Here is a 19,535-nt window from a genome sequence, read left to right on the forward strand (position 1 = left end):
AATGTATCCATCCGTTTTAAAAGGGCAAAGAGACAATTCTTCTACAGAATGACGATATTGTTGCACATGATACCCTTTTGGTAAATGTAATCGAGGCAAAAAATTTACCAAAATACTTTGTCGAGACCATTGTGCTGTGGGAATACCTCGAACTTGATAAACATCCAACAACACGACGATATCATCTGATATTTTTTCCGCTGAAAATACAATACCATCACCCAAAGTGATATCATTGCGACGTATTTGCAAATCTCCTTCCCATTTTTCTTTAATGTAATTATCAAAACTATACACAAATCCAAAAATACCGTCCAATTTATGAGCTACAAGATATTCATTGTCCTTCAACATGTTAAAATTCGAAACACAGGTGACAGGTTTTCGCGTCAAAGACTCTTTCAATTCATAAGGAGCAGCAGAAAAATCCTTAAAATATTTATATACCTTTTCATAAGAGCCCAAAGCATTCAATAGCATGTCTGTAGGTAAAGTCTTGAGGGGTTTAGAAAAAACTCCATATTCCCATTCAAAAACGAGACGAAAAGTTTCATCCAGTTGTTGAAACGTATATATTTGAGCTTGATTATCCAATTTTAAACAATTTCTCTTTTCCATACGAAATGGGCATTGAAAATTACCAATGGTATCAAGAAATTTTTCATGAGTATTTCGAGACCATTTTTTGTAGGGTGTTTCTAAAGAATGAACCCATTTAAACCACAAATCATCAAAATATACCGCTTCGGATGAAACAATTGTTTTCACTTCTAAAAAATTGTTTTTAAATCGAAAATGAGGTTTAGCATACCATACATGCTGTTGCTCAAGAATACCCTTACCCCAAGTTTTCCATATGTCATGTAAAAGGGTATCAAAAGGAAATGGACTTTGTACCACTAATCGAAACTCGTATTCATGCATTTCCGAAGTCTCTCAGCTACCCAAAGAATAAAGTGAAATTGATATTGAATAATGATAAATATACAGCAAATATACGCAAAGCTTAAAGAAAGACCTAAATAGATATTTTTACGTAAAGCTTGAAAAAGAGTTGGTATAGTAATGGTTGGAATGGCCACTATTACCAAAACAGCTTTAGCAATTTGTCTTTCTTGAAAACCAAAGTTTTCTTGAACTTTATCCAAATCATCCAAAGACAGAACGTCTTCAATGTGATTGACTAAAGAATCTTTTTTCAAAGGCATAAGGCTTTATTAAAAAAAAAAAAAAAAAAAAAAAAAAAAAAAAAAAAAAAAAACGTTTGTTTTTTTTTTTTTTTTTTTTTTTTTTTTTTTTTTTTTTTTTTTTAACTTTACTCAGTTGTTCTGCGTTTTTTTATTGTTGCTCTGTGCTTTTCTTTTTATTATTATTATTACTTTCATTATTATTATTGTTATTGTTATGTGAAATATTTTTCTTATTCACAACTTGATGCAAAAAGAATATACCCATTACAAACAGAAAAATGACCAATACAATAATTGACCATTTTTTCTTTGTCTTTGATGAGTTGGAAATTGTTCCAACTGGGAACATTTTTATTACTGGTTGGTATGTAATAGGGTTTATATATTTTATTTTTTTCGTGTCTATATGGAAAGTCATATAAATTTTTAAAGAACTTCTGGATTTTCGTATAGAATGAACGTTAGTTATAAAATCATGATATCCTTTTGCATCACGATATATTCTACCCCAAATACGGTTTTTTGTTATCATAGGAAAACCATTTTTCATAATGTATGGTTGACCTTTAACGTTGGGTACAATAATCATATTATCATTTGTTATTGGATAAGAATTGGGCAATGATTCTTTTTCATCAAACATATTATTTACAAATATTTCAATTGTATATTCATTTCCATATGTATCTAATGGATAAAATGGTTTATTATTTGACTTTTTTGCATATGTATTTCTCATGACTACCTCTTGTAAAACACCTAGTTGATAATTGATTTCCTGTACGGGATAGATCTCGTCATTAAATCGGTTCTTGGCATATCTAGGTAACAAGACTCCTCTTGAATAAATTACATCATTATTATACAATTTTTGATTTTGTAAATAATATTCACTTCCATCATTATGTTTAGGAAAAATTATTGATCCATCGTGAGAAACAGCATAAATTGGTAAACCGTCTTTTGTTTGAGCATGTGTTTCTTCACCAGGATAATATTCATCTCCATTTGCTCTTTTAGCATAAATTTGATCTCCATTTGCATCTTTCCCAAAAACTGTACTATTGTTGAAGATTTCATATATTTCATCGTTTGTTTTAGGATCTCTATTGTATTGGGGAAACCCTTTAACATCTAAAGGATATATGATTACACCAGACTCCTTTTTAGCAAATCGATCATATTTTATTTCCTTGCTATTTGCATCTTTAGGATAAAATTCATTTCCATTACTATCAATGGCATAAATGACCTTTCCATTTTGATCAAAAACAGGTTTTTCATTTCCATATGCATCCAATGGATATATTTCTTCTTTAGAAGCAGTTTGAGCATATTTAGGTCCTTTAGATGTAACAATTACAATTTGTTCACCATTGACAGCTGGATATAGTTCATTACCATTCCGATCCTTGGCATAAATGGGTTCATTTTGACGTTTGACAAACAATGGTTCATTATTGTTTGTCATTAAATAGTATTCATTCCCCATAATTTCCGGATAATAAGGTTGTCCCTTCTGATCTAAAGGATAATTTTTCGGTGGACTAGGACACATGTCTTGTCTTTATGTGACGAGTCAAGTTAGACAATTTTTCTAGGATAATATTGGTCACCATCTTTAGTTGTGGCATAAAACGGGACACCAGCAACGTTCTTTGCTGGTATTTGTTGAGATTTTATCCATATATAATATTGATGCCCTTCGCTGGTTTTAGGATAACATTCATCTCCATTTTTATTAATTGCATAATACGGAGTACCTTGAGATTTAGGAACATATTCGTGTTGATTATGCAATTTTGCATAAATAGGATTACCTTTTTGGTCATAGGGACATATTTCTTTAGAGCCTTCACTCAAGTATAATTCATTTCCATCATCATCAATTTCAAAAAAGGGTTGGTTTGCCGTCAAGTCAAATGGATAAATAAAATTTCCTAGATTGTCACGCATAAAAATAACACTTCCGTCTTGACGTTTTGGTACATATTCTACAGTATGATTAGACCCATTTATATCTAAAACGCGAGTGGCATAACGCTCGTTTTGGGGAATATACATCTCATCTCCATTTGCTGCTTTAGCATAACGTTCACGCTGAAGAATTGTACGAGCATAGTCAGTAGAAGGATAGTATTCTTCTAGAGAATCCTTGATATTTGTATCATTGGAATAATTAGGTACAACGTCAACAGGAATATCCATGGGATTGTCGGGGGGAGCATCTCCCAGCATAACCTCCATTCGACTCAATTTGGATTCTACCATTTCTTTCGTATCTTTTATTTTCCTCTTGGGAGAGGAGGTTGTTTTATCAGGGCTAATATGCATTACTTTATTTTAATAAAAAATCAAGACATGATTGTAATAATTGTGTGGTTTATATTATCGTTTGTATGTTGGAATCATCGTTTCTATCATGCTTACGCTAAATTGACATGGCATACTTTATACCACAACATAAAATCAAACGACTGGCGCCATTACATGATTCAAGAAAAGCTCAAAACTCATTTAGGATGGATCGATTAGTATTTGGTACTTTGGGTGTTACAACCGCATATACAACTGGGATAATTATAACATGTCTTTTATTAACACGAAAATGGTATTTTATTGTATTTTTTATTTTGAACTTAATAGTATTTTTTACAATAATCACTAGTTTTATGAAAAGATGGAAATTACTAGAACAAGTGGGTGAAACGTTTGACTTGTGCTATTGGTTTTGCAAGCTAAGACAATGGTGGAACAACTAAAAAAAAAAAAAAAAAAAAAAAAAAAAAAAAAAACGGTTTTTTTTTTTTTTTTTTTTTTTTTTTTTTTTTTTTTTTTTTTTTTTTTTTTAGTTTAGTTTGTTGTCATTGTTTCTGACAAGTCTAATGAATCATAAAACTCTTTAATTCTTGTCTCCGTTTTTTCAATGCAAGAATTAACCAGATCTTCTATATATTCAATTTTGTGTGCGTCTTTTGTATATTTCTCGTATTCCTTTGAAAAATCATCATTATTCATTAATTGCAACTCGAACGATACATATTTAAACAAAATATCCATCAACTCATTTTGGCGTAGTTGAGAATTAAATTCTTTCAATATTTCAATTTTTTTCTCAATTTCAGCCTGCAATTCACTATCAAGTACAATTTTTTTTGTCCATTTGTATTCCGAAAGTATTTTAAAATATCTTATATAAAATATAATAAATAATTCCTTCATTGCTTGCTTGGAAGCTTCATGACCTTGTAAATCAGAATCAAACATTACATTTTTACGCTTTTTTGATTTTGTTGGTGAAAACTCAACTTTCATAGAGGTATTTCGATATTGATCCAATTCACGTTGTAATTCCAATTTTTTACCATCGTATTCACTTTGTATTTTCCTTAATGCAACTTCATGTTCATTGCATTTTGTTTCGAGAACTATTTTATCGTCTTGCACTTTTTCAATTTTATAGCGCAAATTTCGAATAGTGCATTCATTGTCCAACAGTTTTTTTTCCATTTCATTCAAGTGTTTATCATATTCCATCTTTTCATGTTTTCCCTCCTGAATCAAAGTTTCAATTTTTATATCGTTTTGATTCAATACCATATATATTTTTTGAATAGTTTCTATGACTGATTGATCCCAATCAATTTCATTTATAAATAAATTTAATCCCTTTTCATTCTTTACCTTCTTGATTTCTTTAATCAAATTTTCAATTTTTGAATTGTTTTTACTCAATGCGATATTCATGTTTTGAAACCTTTCCACGACTAATTGATCCCAATTAATTTCATTTAGAGGTAACTTTAATTCTTTTGAAATGAAATTACAAAACGTTTGATATCGTTGAAAAGGCTCAAGAATTTCATTTATTTTATCCTTCATATCACTTGCAAAAGTGTAAATATTAAAATTCGGTACCAGTAATTTACACTCATCAATCAAGTGCAGACACGTTTTGTTTTGCGACATACATTTATCCAAATCCTGTTGTATTTGTTTCGCCTTTTCCAGTTGAGTATGAAATTTATTTTTCCAATCATCCTTTTCAATTTGTAAACGTTCATAATCTTTAGTCGACGAACATGGTAATGCTAACATTTCATGGTCATCCACTTCTTGAATGGATATTACTTGTGTAGAATCTTTATCAGTTTGCAGCAATTGGTTTTGCACTGTATAAAATTGCATTTGGGTAGTATTCAATTGAGTTTTCATTTCTTCCACTTTTTGTTGCAACCAAACGAAAAAATTTTGATCAATATTGGAAACTTGTCCCACCTGCAATTGGGAATTTTCATCCATTAAAGATAACATTTTCAAACGAATCAATTCAACTTTTTCATTTGCAGTTTGAAGAGAACTTAATAGAAAGCTAATCATGTTTGAAATAGCATTGGCTAATTTTTCTTCAGGGAGGTGAGTTATATTCAATTTATTAAAAAGATTTTTCAAAAATCCCTTGGAATCTATATAGTCTTTCAAATAATTTATAATTTCATCCTCCCAAGTCACTTTGAAAGCAACATGAGGTAGTTCGGATTTACAATAATTTAATATAGGAGAAGTTACCAATTGTTTGTCACGTTTCGCGAACAATTGTTCTTGCACGTCCATATTCATTGTTGAATGCTCTGTAGGCACAACTTGTAAAGTACTTATTAGGGTATTTTTATCTTCTATTTCTGTTTTTAAATTATTTATTAGGATATTTTTACCCTCTATTTCTCTTTGTAAATTATTTATTTGTCCTTTTAAAGCATTTATTTGGGTAGTTTCTTCTTTTAAGGCATTTATTTCGCTGTTTAAATTATTAATCGAGTATTCTTTTTCTTGCAATTGTTGTTGAATGTCTGGTGATTTCTCCAAGAGTCGTTCCAATTCAATAGATTTATCCATCAAATGTTGCTCAACATTATCCAGTCGCTCCATAATGGCCAAAGATGGTAATTTGCTACCAAAAAGTGTAGACATTTTTTGTACCAATTGTTTAATTTGCTCCATGATGTCATTTTTAGTTGTTTCAATCACTTCAATTAATTTTTTATGCGTAGTTTTGTTTTTATTACCCATAATTATATCTATATTGTCAATGAGTTTTGAAAAATGAGCTTCCAAATTAAACACCCCAAGTGATTCTTTCAATTGATTTTCATCCAACCAACGCGTTAAATAATTTTGCAATTTATTAAAGACCAATTCACTCAATTCACTAGCAGATTCTGACGACGAGCAATGTGCGACATCCTTGCCGGGAAAATATTTTATCAATAATTCGTTAATTTTCTTATAATTATCGTCTGAAACTTTAAAATTTTCTACCATGTCTTTTTTAAATTCATTTAAAAAACTATACGTTTTATCCTGCCACTCGGTCAAATAACTTTCAATTGGATCTGGTTTAACATATTCCAAAGGTTGAGGGGTAAAAAGACCGGTCACCATGTTTGACGCCAAAGTCTCCTCTGGATGAGTGACATAGGGTTCTTCCGATGCCGATACTGCTTCTTGGGGTGTCACCATTGATTTCAATTCCTCAAACTGAGATTGTAATTGGTTTTCTTTGGCCATCCATATTGATTGGGTCTCATTCCATTGAGTTTGTAATTGTATCAATTCTCTTTCTTTCACATTAAATTTATGTTGCCACTCACTCAATTGTTCATCTCGTTGAGTTATAATATTCATTTTCTCCCTCAATGAATTTTCCAACTCCAAATTTTTTCTTTTACACGTATCCAGTTCTACACTGTCTGTTTGAAGAGGAGACGGAGGAAGCGGAACATGACAAAGCTTAAATAAAAAATCCAAGAAACTATTGCTCATTCGATACACTTCTGAATACTGATCAACCAAAGGCTGGCTGGCTTGAAAAGCTTCCATTACATCCTGCGAAATGTCTCGTTTCAAACTTTGAACCAATTGCAAGTGTAGTAAATTGTGAGGATCTCGTAACGATTGAGAGATGGCATCCACCAATGTTTTTAAGACCATCTTGGTTTTACACATCCCATCAAAATATAATACACTTGCAACAAATCTTTTTTCATATGCAGATAAGGTTCTGCGGTTTGAATCGACAGCCAATCCAAAACAAATGTCAAGTCCATCAAATGCTTCATTAGTTTAGTTGTGTACCAAGGCAAACCAAATTTTTCCCAAGTTTCCTTATTTTTGAACAGAGGGAGCCAATGTCGACACATGGTCTCTTGTGGTGCAGTTCTGGCGAAACAACATGGCATGTTATTGGTATCTAAAAAGGACTCGGTGGTAAAAGATAAAATCATAACAGACACATATTCCACTTTAGAGTCCACAATACGACATGCGACACCAACAGGATCCGTATCTGAAAGCGTCAATTGACATTGATAAAAATCTTGAGGTGGATGATCAGCAGGCAATACATGCAACCTTGTACGTTTCAAAATATCAAACAAATGTTTTCCAAAGCCTGCACTGGGTTCATGGCTAAAGGCGAAAAGCATAGGAATTCTAATCATTTCATAAGCTAAGGGAAACCATGATGAAAAATTATTGAAACTGTGTGAATTTCGTTTAAAGTATCGCAATCCGGTTGCCAATTCAATTGAGAAATGTTCTGTATGTTGCACCGAGTATTTAAAAAATTTAACTAACGAATGAAAAGCCATATTTTTACGCGTTCGTGTCCAAATGGTTTTGAACGGATTACGATTCGTAATAACAAATAATGTTCTAATATGATATGCTTTTACAATCAAACTATTGGGTGGGAATAATGATTCCAGCAATTCCATTTCTGTAGGATTTCTTGCTCGCACATTTCGATATTGATAGGTAAATAGTAATGCAGAATCTGCAATTTTTAAACGCAGAGTATCGGAATCTACATCCACAACAAGACACGTTTCAGAAGGTATTTTTAAATTTTTAGACCCAAACCGTTTATGAATGATGACGGGATTTTTAAACTGAATAGCTAAAAAGTAATGTTGAAGATATTGGTTTCCCGTGACATTAATGTACGGACTCAATTTTTCCATTTGACAAGGGGAAATGCAATTGGCAGAGACATAATGTCCAACAATGGGAATAGAATCATCCAAAACAAATTTCTTTGGAGAAACTTGAACCATAGAACTCGAAAAGGGTTGATTTTCTTGAAGAGAAACATCATTTTGTTGAACAGCCTCAGTGATGGAAACTTGAACCGTAGAACTCGAAAAGGGTTGATTTTCTTGAAGAGAAACATCATTTTGTTGAAGAGCCTCCATGATGAAGACAGCTTACTTGTCCACACACACACGAGACTATTACTGTACAAAGTATAATCATCGAAAGGACTACACTTGATTTTAAAGACACAACTAACAAACAAACTAAAAAAAAAAAAAAAAAAAAAAAAAAAAAAAAAAAAAAAAACGTTTTTTTTTTTTTTTTTTTTTTTTTTTTTTTTTTTTTTCTTTCTTTCTTTAGACTATGCATTCTTCTTGGTATTGTTCTTCAACATTCAACTTTGAAGAACATCCTTTCCTAGCAAAATTCCATGATTTATCCAATTCATGGTATGCTTCCCATTTCTTGGCCGACTGCTTACAAATTTGTAAACACCACCACATATTTATCCTGTGTTTACCTATTTTCAGAGCAAGAAATATTCGGTAAAGGAAAAAAATTATGTAAAGTGGAATGAGGACAATAAATAGAAAATATACAACATGAAATATTTTCCGATATACACTATTCAGAGGCATCAGACAATAAAATTTTCCAGAAGTTTGTGCGCCTCCCGTAAAATAGTCGTGAAAACATGCTGACATTTCAGGAAATAACAAGGGAATAGCTGACAGTGACCACCCGGAAAGAGATGGGACTTGGTGGAAAAACTGATTCAGTAGGAAAATGTGTACAATGAGATGCACCCCATAAACACATTCTAGAAGCCATGTTTTCCAATACAACTTGTTGCCTTTAGATGATTGAATTACTTGAAGAATGTTGTCTCACGATTCCTTATTCTGAACGGTAGTTGTTAATTCTTCCATAAAATTATGAACATAATTTGACCAGATATGGAAGGGAAAATAAAAGCTAAAAGCCATAAGCAGGAATACAACAGGTATCCATTGATAATAATCGTGGTACAAAATCAGTAAAGTAGCATAATTTGGGTCTGTCAAGTCGGTACGAGTACCATTTATGAAACATTTCATATCGAGTAAGGATTGCCCAATACGTTGTCCATCCATCTGACAGATGATGTTGTCTCCAAAAATTTGCCGAACAGTACTTAGACTGAAACAAAATAGAAAAACATTTCTCACATAAATTTGATTAAAATCCACTAGCCAACTATGACTGCGATTTGAGACTCGAGAACCTTTGAATTTTAGTAGATGTGAGGCAAACAACATGATTAAAAATGACTTGCTTATAATAACTAACTAACTAACAAACTTAAAGCAAACTAAAGAAGAAGAGGAGAAAAAAAAAAAAAAAAAAAAAAAAAAAAAAAAAAACGTTTTTTTTTTTTTTTTTTTTTTTTTTTTTTTTTTTTTTTTTTTCTTCTTCTTCTTCTCTTTCTATACTTTTTCCAATAAAACTTTATTCATTAAATGTTGGAATGCTTCCTTTGACATTACATCTGTAAAATGCAAAACATTCAATACGTCATTTTCAATTACTACATTTCCATCTACTAAACGTCCTTTGTAATCTACGTGTAAGCCTTGCAAGTTGTAAACCATTTTAGAATAACTGTAACCAGGTTCCCATATTTTACAAGTTTTGCTCAATGCATCTGTCGCTACTTTAGCATGTTTTACAGCTTCATTTGCATTCAATCCGTCCCAAAAAGAATGTTGAATGTATACATCAGATTGATATCCAACAGACCCAAACATTTGATACAAATGCTCCATACTGCCCTTGGCACCCGATAAGACTTGAGTCACAAGACATCCCTGACTAGATTGAACTTTGCTTTCAAACTCTTCCATTGAACCTCGACCCATTTCATATAAATAATTCATTTCTTCTAATGTCAAGGCAAAACAAATTTCATTTTGAAGTAAATCTAGATAAAACCGTCTCAATCGGTCAATATACATAAAGGTTTGCTGAGATCCATAAATATCGTTCAAAACTTGAAACGTTGTATATAGATCTCGGTGCTTGTACGGTAAAAAGTCAATTTCATTAAATTTTAAATAATAAGCCACCAACATGTCTTGAGTCGGAGTAAGTTTAGGTCCTTGCATAACAAAACACCTCATTTGTGATTCAGAATTTAAAATCGTAGCACATTCTGCCTGGGATAAAACACTAGGCACTAAATACAAATTACATTCGTCACCATCAAAATCGGCATTCATTGCTTGTACAATTTCCAAAGGAATTCCAAAACAATCGTACTCCCAACCGGGTAAAATGACTTTTAAGGCAATAAAATTACCAGGTTGTAACGAAGGCATCCTATTTAAAATAATCCATTGATTTTGACAATGAAATTCTTTAATAATGCGAGATGGAAGGCGTATTTGATTAGGTTGTAAACTAGCATCGGGTACAATCATTCCTCGCATGGATAAAACACAGCGCTTTCCAAAAGCCACTTGTCGAATAAGAGTCGCTTTCCCACACGATCGATTTTGTAAACTACCATAATTGAGAGGGGTTTCAAAATTATGTTTGTAAAAAAAACTCGATTTTTCAGGTGGTAGGACAATGTTTGTCCTATTCGTAATGGGTTGTTTTAGTACAAATTTGCATGTCTTATCATATTCAAGAGTAGAAGGGATTTGCCAATAAATAGGATCAGGTATAATTATAAATTCTTGATTCACATTTATTCCGGTTTGTTTCATGTAACGTTTCAAAATTAAAGGTCTAAAATCGTATCCAGGAGTAGATACTGCAATAGATTGTACGGGATACAATTTTAAAATACTACTGAAATAAAATTGTTGACAACAAACGGTGTAAGGAAGAAGATCAAAACTTAAGGATTTTTTACATACTTGACATGTGTGGTTAAAAGAATGATGTTTTCTCCAAGCCTTTGTCAGTTGCATCAATTGTTCAGGTGTCATTTTAACAGTACAATCGTTAAAAGACAAGAGTGAAAGTGAATATTTTTTAACAGACATGACGAGAAATCAATATCCACGGCGTCGAAACGGAGATGAATATTATCCACGAGGAAGAAAACCGTTTGTAGTAGATCCAGGGGGGATGGAGCGATACGCTCGAGACAAGAAAGGAAATGAATTATATCCCCCGATTAAAAATAATCCATTTGCACGAGATAAATATTTTCGAGAATATTATGCACGTGATTATAAAAACAATGAATTTTATCCCCGCAAAAAGAAATTGTCTCGACTTATACGCACAACAAATGGTTTTGAATTCGCAAAATGGGCTAATGGATTACAACGGTATCCAACCGACATCAAAGGTAACGAATATTATTTAACAGACAATGGTCAACCTATTATATTATACCAAAATGATGGTAAGCCCTACTTTGCCAGAAATAAAAGAGGAGTTGTGCAAATTCCTTCAAATTTGTTTTCACAACACGTTTCTGATGTTGATTCGTATATGGCGACACGAGATGCTCTTGGAAATGTTGTATTTGTAAACAGACCTGAAACGTCTTTAAATTCTTTTTGTCATTGCATCTGTGAAATTGTGGCTGTTTGTCCAAGTGTTGGGTTTCTCTTGGCTAACGCTCTATTAAAATGATGAACGATTTAAAAAAAAAAAAAAAAAAAAAAAAAAAAAAAAAAAAAAACGTTTTTTTTTTTTTTTTTTTTTTTTTTTTTTTTTTTTTTTTTTTTACTTTCTTCTCTTTGGTGTACTGCTTACTTTTGAAGTCCAATTTACATGAATAGCATACGCATGATCAGTATTACAATTTGTCACATATTCCATCGTTACCCAATTTACATGTCGATTGACCAACAAGGCGTAAAACATGAGCAAATACAAACACGTCACCTCATATTCTTCTGTTCCTTTTAGTGACAATTTATTTGCAATAAATTCAATTTCAGATATAACTCCCATCTCCATCAAGGGAAAATTTTTGTAATTTATATATACTGCATGAGAAGTTGCATCATCGTCCTGAATAATATTGTATAAATAACCATACTCTACTTTACCGTCTCGAATTTGTTTGATAAAGGCAATAGCCTCTGGTCTAAATTGTCGTACTAATTCACGCGTCACTATATTAAATCCAGGTAAAATTTTACTGGGGATTTTAAACTTTTGTAATTGATATTCACTTTGTATAGCTATAAAATCTACCAGTCTGTCCAAACGATGATTTTGAAGTTTTAATTCTTTCAAATCGTAATATTCTTTGGGTGCAGGTATCATACAAGCCATCTTCTTTAATTTTCATTTCCCGTTCTTTTCAAATTACGAATCACGACATTTTCATAATACACCACGGCAGTTTCGGGAGCCTTTTTAAATTTCTTTTTCCTAGACGTCTCGGGCAAAGATCGTTTTGTTGTCGTATTGACTTCTTCTTGCAATTCACTATTTTCTAAAGAAAGCGCTTCATTCCCTTGGTCTAAAATACTCGTATATTGAGCGGGTCTGAATTGAAATTCAGAACGACGTCGGTATTCGCTAAACTCTTCCTCAAATTTCAAAATCAAATCTGTTTCAGGCGTCGTATTATTTTTTGTATTTTTCAAAAATTGACGTACTGCTGATCGTAAATCTGTCATGGTAGTCATAGCATTCATATTGACCTGCACATCCATATGAGTTTTAAATTGGTTGTACACATCCGTGTGGAACAAGTAAATTTTGGTATATTCTACAACACTAGGAGGCTCATCGCGATAATGAAGTAATCCGTCTTTAATATTTATATATTTTTTTAAATGATATACCAACATTAAAAAACATCCTACATACGAACGTTCAATAACAAATTCATCCTTTCCATATCTGTTTAAACGCACTTGTTCAGAAGTACTCCTAGGTGCTTTGTTGACAAATTTAGATACAAAAGGAATAGCTGTCACCCGATCTTGAAACGCTTCCGTAGCTCGACAATCAGGTATATTATTAGTCGTTGTAAATAGTTTAGCTGTAGGAATGCCGCCTTGACTTGGCTCATACAAATTACGAAATACTACGCAGGAGTTGCCAGTAATTTGCTTCACCCTATTCTCATTCAATTTTCCTTCCAATTCTTCTGTTGTGACGATACGACAATTGAAGAGGGTGGACGCTAAATCAGGTGTGGCATTTGTACTCGAATTGCTGGGTTTTAAATTGTCCGATTGAATACAGTGATAATAACCTCCAAATACTCGTCCCAAAATTTCAAATAATTTACTTTTCCCATTACATGTTTCACCTTTCATAACAAAAAATTTTCGTTCATAATTTGTAGCAATAAAAATACTTGCCAACACATCCAACAAGTACATGAGCAAATCATGTTCAAACCCCGTGTATTTACATAAATGAACATAAAAATGCATCATGGAAAGAGCATAATTATTCTGTACGATATCGGGTAATTTTTCTTGGACATTTTCTTGTAAAGTGTCGTATAAATCATCAGTCTGATTCATAAAAAGGGCTTTCAAATATGTCAAAAAGAAAGCGTGATTCGTCAACATATCGTAGAGATTTTCCAATTCTTCCGAATCTTGAAAAAATTTCAAGAGTTCTAATCGTGAAAACTCTACCCCCAACTTACGATCTGAGAGAAACAATTCAGGAACTGTTCCTCCAACGTGTCCAGTCAAAATATCCCACAAACCATCTTTAGTTCGAATAAACCATTTATGTTGATCCATAAGAACAGTTTTTCGTTCCATATTGGTATCGCTAGTAATAGTCAACATGACAGAACTAATACTAAATCGTTCAAAGACTTGGGGATCAGGGCCTCCATAATTACCCGATTTACGATACTCTTGCAGCCAAGTCCAAATAGCATTCCACAAATTACCCATATGAGCTTCTTTTTCCTTATCAGTTTGAATTTCTTGCCAAGATTCTGTTAAACAATTCCAAATAAATGCCGATGCTCTACGTAACGAATTGGATAAGCGTAACACTTGAATTGGAAAATGGCTTTCTTGTAGAGACCTTAATACTTCTATCATTTGAGCTGGAGTCGTCACAGACAGAATGGCGCGTGTAGAATCATTTATAATTTGTTTCAGCTTGTCCCGATACCTCACATGTCGTTCACATAAATTATTACCACAAAAATTGATGGTTTGCTGCGTCAAATCTTTCATGACGAGTTTCGTATGCTCTTCATCAAGTTGTTCCACACGGTTCAACAATAAATTAAATTCATTCTCGACCATTGATTTTAAATGATGCACCATTTGAACAGAGGGGATATTTAAACATTTGCACAAAGCATAAAAGGTGGGTAGAAAATAGTAACCCCGATTGTACTCTAGAATGGTTTTAATTGGATTGGGATCATTCATAAACTTTGAATTATTTTCCCGTAACGATTGATTAATTTCATCAAAAATGGGATTATTATTAACATTTTCAGGAAGGACATATAAAGCCCGTTCATACCACCGTTTTAGAGCTGCATTAGTAGTTTCCAAGGATTCCATCAGAAAAGCGTTGAAACGCATATAATGAAAAGTTTTAAGGAAATGTGAACCATCAAACAACAATTGTTTACCTTTACAAATGAAACCAATTTCATTACTGCGTTTATAAGTAAATTGTGCAACATTTTGTAAATCTTCGGATTCACTCGACATGTGTCCGATGACTGTAGCATAAGACAATTTGTAAAAAGGTGGATACAATGTCACGACGGGCATCATCAATTGTCGCAAATGTTGAATCGCCTGTTGTTCTTCTAAAAAAAGAAATTTACGAAAAAAAGAATCTGTATTGTACTTGACACGCTTAAAAGATTTTTTGAGAGTGGTCAATTGCAAAGATAAATGTTGGGATCGAAAGTCAATACTAAAAGTTTCTTTTTCATCAACATAAAACATTTGATGAGCTCTATAAGGATAAGATTGAGGTTTACTAGCCCCTGGTAGCATGGCATTTTGCAAAATATCGAGTGAATAATTTCCATTATCTCCATCTTTAAAATGTAAAGAAACCTTTAAATGTTGGCATAATAAAATGTAATCATCATGGGTAATAACAAATTCCGGTAGATGAATGTGAAGACCTTTACCTTCTTGTCGAGTAGCAATAATGTACGTAAAATGTTTTACGTTTGGTAAGAATAACAATTTCAGTGTCGATTGTATCAAGGACAAAAATTTTGGATTAATTGTAAAATTTTGATCGCCTGTAGATTCAAAATCCAAATCTAGAACTAAAGAATGCTGTTGTGCTGATGCTAAATCCAAAGTAATAGATGCAAACTTTCCTTGACCACACCAATAATAAGAAAAGGACTTGAAATCTTTACGTTTGACGCAATAAATACCACCATTTAAATTGTACAAAATATAAGAATCTGATATTGCTGCCTCTTGTACGGAATTGACACGTTGTATGTATGCAGACATACTTGTTTGAAAACATTGAAACGTTGTGATTTAAAATCAATCCTTAAAAAAAAAAAAAAAAAAAAAAAAAAAAAAAAAAAAAAAAAATTTTTTTTTTTTTTTTTTTTTTTTTTTTTTTTTTTTTTTTTAAGGATTGATGTTGTTGTTATTAATTTAATTTTGCAATCATCGTTGGCACAAATTTCTCATTTGATGTACCACCCATAACAGGGGTTGTAAATGTTAATACGCCTTCACCTGTTGGACAAAATATTGGACTTTTTTCCCATGCATCGTTTGTCATACATTTCACAGCTCCTATAAAATCATCATTTTCAATTCGGGACTGCTCCATCACACAAGGTGATGTTTCGTCATTGGGGTCTTGATGGAAATAAAGTAAACACTCACATTTATCGTTTTTAAATCCCATTCCTGGAAGTGGATTTTTAATATTTGTAATACAATAATCCACAGAACATGTAAATGGTAAGGCAGACACCATACGATTGGATCGTAAATCAAGCGATTTACATTGACATTGATATCTCATAGTTTTCCCATCTTGTAACATTTCATAAGGGTCTTCTATATCCGTTGCAATTTTATTATTCAAATAATCCCACAAGACATTTTTTGTATTGTCTTTAGCTCCAGCAGATTTGCAAGTAATCATTGTCTCGTCCCGATACAATGACTTGTTACGATTTACACATTTCCATCCCGTCAAGGAAAAAACATGAAAAGAAGTTTTTTGATTACAATTTCCTATACCTTTAGGAAGACAATACGTTCCAGGTGATAACTGACGATCCATTAAAAAAATGGATTCATTGGGTAAGACTCGAAAGGGAATAAATTCTCCATTTGTACACATACTCGCACAATCACAAAACTCGTCGTCTTTACATTTAAATCCATATAAAGAACAAGTAGATCGAGTAATTGGAGAAGTGTACTGATTATGAACAAAACGAGAAATGATGGGTTGAAAATTGTAAATCCATGGTTTATAAAAAAGATTTACTAGCGTCACCACCAATATTAAAAGCAAAATTAAAGAAATGTATTGGATATTTGTCATTCTTTGTCTATTATTACTTTTATTCAATTTAGAGCCTGTTCCAGGGCGTCCTGTCAATAATCATTATGCTTTAATTTGGATTTGCAATGATTTGCGACTTGTCCAAATTTTACCCAACAATTGGTACGTTTTGGTCGATCAGGATATTTTATATTTATATTTTAATAATGATTCATTGGAAACATATATTCCTGCAATTCGTTTAGATACCCAACGGAAACAAAACATTTTACATTATCAATATCTTTTGGATTGGATGAAACAAAGTCCCGTTGTAGTGACGTACCCCAAACAATTAAAAAACATTAAAGACATTTTAAATCATATTACATCTTCCTTAAAGCCTCCCGCTGGCAAACAGCCTTAAAACTCGAAAACGAATTGGGACCATAAATTTTAGCCAGAGGAAAAGATTCTTGTAATTCTGGAATAATTTTATTGCTTGAAAAAGGAGAGTTATAAAATCCAATTAATTTAATTTCAGTCACCTTTAAATATAAACATAGCAACTCAAATCCATCTCGACTACATTCAGCATTAATAGTATAATTGATTCGAAATGGATATAAGGGGAAAATACTAACTTGCCTCAAACGACACGGTATCTGTTGGTTATGAAATGGTACAACCAATACCCCGATCGCATTAGGAACTAGACGATCCAAGATAGGTATTGGAGGATCAAACGACACAAAATTGAATTTAGTAGAAAACATTTCAAGTAATTGAAACCATCGTTTCATAAAAGCTTCCATATCTTTGGGTTTATTGTACCAATACAATAAACGAAAGTAATGGTCTTTTTGCACACACTTGACTCGTTCCAAATCAAACATGCTGAGACAGAATAAAATGTAAAACTTGCTTTGGAGTATTTAAAACAAACAGGAAAACACAGAAAAAAAAAAAAAAAAAAAAAAAAAAAAAAAACATACATACATATATATATATATATATATATATATATATATATATATTTTTTTTTTTTTTTTTTTTTTTTTTTTTTTTTTTCATATTTACTTCTTACTTCTTACTTACTTATTAATTTCTTTTGTTGTTATTATTATTGTTATTATTAATTCTTTCTTGTTCATTTTCTGTCTCAGACACAGAACGATATATGATGCAATTTAAACACAACAAATGTTTCATGTCATGTTTTAAATTTTGTTGACTTAAAAATTTTTCGTAGACTTTTTCCACAGGCATAATTTGCCCATGATAAATTAACCTATCATCCTTCCAGGACTGAATTTGATTCTCTGCAGTTGATGACAATTTAAAAGAGTTAAAATAGGAATGCCGCCTTAAATCCTTTACATTTTCAACTATAAAATAATATTGCTTATATTGATACCCATCAAGACCTTCAAATTGTATCCAAACCAAAGGATAGCGTTCAATATCTTTTTTGGTAAAAGAGAAATGGAATCCAGATTCTTCTTGAAATTCTCGGTAGGCCGTGAAAAACTTGAAACATTTACATACAGATTGTTTTTTCCGACGTTGCAACTGACCGTGTGGGAAATCAAATTCATCTTCAAACATGTCTCCTTTTAAGAAACGTTGATAATCTTCTTTTTCATGAGAATTTAAGCGTGGCAACCACTCTTTTTCAAACTGTTGTCTAATTTCTGGAAAACGCATAGGGGTCAATGAAGGGGTTAATCCCTTTCTCCGACTCAAATGTAAAAAGAAATTTTGAACACAATATGGAATTTTGCGATGTAAAACAACAATACCGTTTAAATTAGATTTGACCACCAGACCGTAAGAAATGGAACATTTATTAATCGCCATTATGAAGAGTGACTCTACAGTTTTCTATCTACGACTAACTCTTTATAACTCTTGTGAGATGATTAAAAAAAAAAAAAAAAAAAAAAAAAAAAAAAAAAAAAAAAAATTTTTTTTTTTTTTTTTTTTTTTTTTTTTTTTTAATGCTCTTGTTGTTTGCTTACTACCATTGTTTTAAATTTTCCAAGTTAAACTCGGGACAGTCGTCCAGTTCGTTTTTTAGGCAAGTCTCTTCAGGAGGTCTATTGTCAGAAGTATTTTCTGATTCAGAGTCTGAATCATCAGACAAATAAACAATACTGGACGAGGAAGAGCTATATTCCTCTTCTAGAATATTTGCCATATCTCTTGCAAAGATGGGTTCCAAAATATTCGATATAGTCTCAGTTTGTTCAGGAATATTTGAACTATATTCCTCACCCAGAATATTTGCCATATCTCTTGCAAAGATGGGTTCCAAAATATTCGATATAGTCTGAGTTTGTTCACTAATATTTGAACTAGATTCCTCTTCCAGAATATCTCTAGCAAAGATGGGTTCCAAAATATTCGATATAGCCTGAGTTTGTTGTTCAGGAATATTTGAACTATATTCCTCTTCCAGAATATCACTTGCAAAGATGGGTTCCAAAATATTCGATATAGTCTGAGTTTGTTGTTCACGAATATTTATCCTATTTCTTATTGATATAGGTTCCAGTTGAAATGCTTCTTCAGACATATTTATAAACAAAGAAAATATTTCTATTTGACGTTAATTATGGAAGATTTATTTGAATATCTTGTTTCTTTACCAACACGATTTCCTTTATCAATCCAATAACATTTTTCCTTTCGTTAGTAGTCATTTTTATAAATTTGATAACTAATAGCTTTATGAAGTATCCAATTAGCAATGGTCAAAAGAGACATTTTTCCTTTCGTTAGTAGTTAACTGTAGTCATTTTTATT

The 19,535-nt window shown here is 31.9% G+C and overlaps 1 protein-coding gene across 1 annotated transcript; it reads right to left on the minus strand.

The window, feature by feature from the left end:
* Positions 1-3,696: 3,696 nt before the first annotated feature.
* On the minus strand, positions 3,697-7,070 carry LOC129968357 (putative leucine-rich repeat-containing protein DDB_G0290503). Its single transcript, XM_056082213.1, has 3 exons — positions 6,544-7,070; positions 5,162-6,141; positions 3,697-3,761 (listed from the first exon to the last, which is right to left on the minus strand). The coding sequence occupies exons 1-3, from the start codon at positions 7,068-7,070 to the stop codon at positions 3,697-3,699; spliced, it is 1,572 nt and encodes a 523-aa protein (XP_055938188.1).
* Positions 7,071-19,535: the final 12,465 nt, after the last annotated feature.

Source organism: Argiope bruennichi, chromosome 5 (assembly GCF_947563725.1).
Source record: "Argiope bruennichi chromosome 5, qqArgBrue1.1, whole genome shotgun sequence".
Lineage (NCBI taxonomy): Eukaryota > Metazoa > Arthropoda > Arachnida > Araneae > Araneidae > Argiope > Argiope bruennichi.

Coding starts and splice junctions, on each gene's coding strand:
- LOC129968357 (XM_056082213.1), bottom strand. CDS start 7,070: ATGGAAGCTTTTCAAGCCAGCCAGCCTTTGGTTGATCAGTATTCAGAA. Junction 6,142..6,543: donor ACCGAGTGGCAGGATAAAAC/GTATAGTTTTTT, acceptor ACTTTTTGGTAG/CAAATTACCATCTTTGGCCA. Junction 3,762..5,161: donor ACAACAGGATTTGGATAAAT/GTATGTCGCAAA, acceptor TAATTATCCCAG/TTGTATATGCGGTTGTAACA.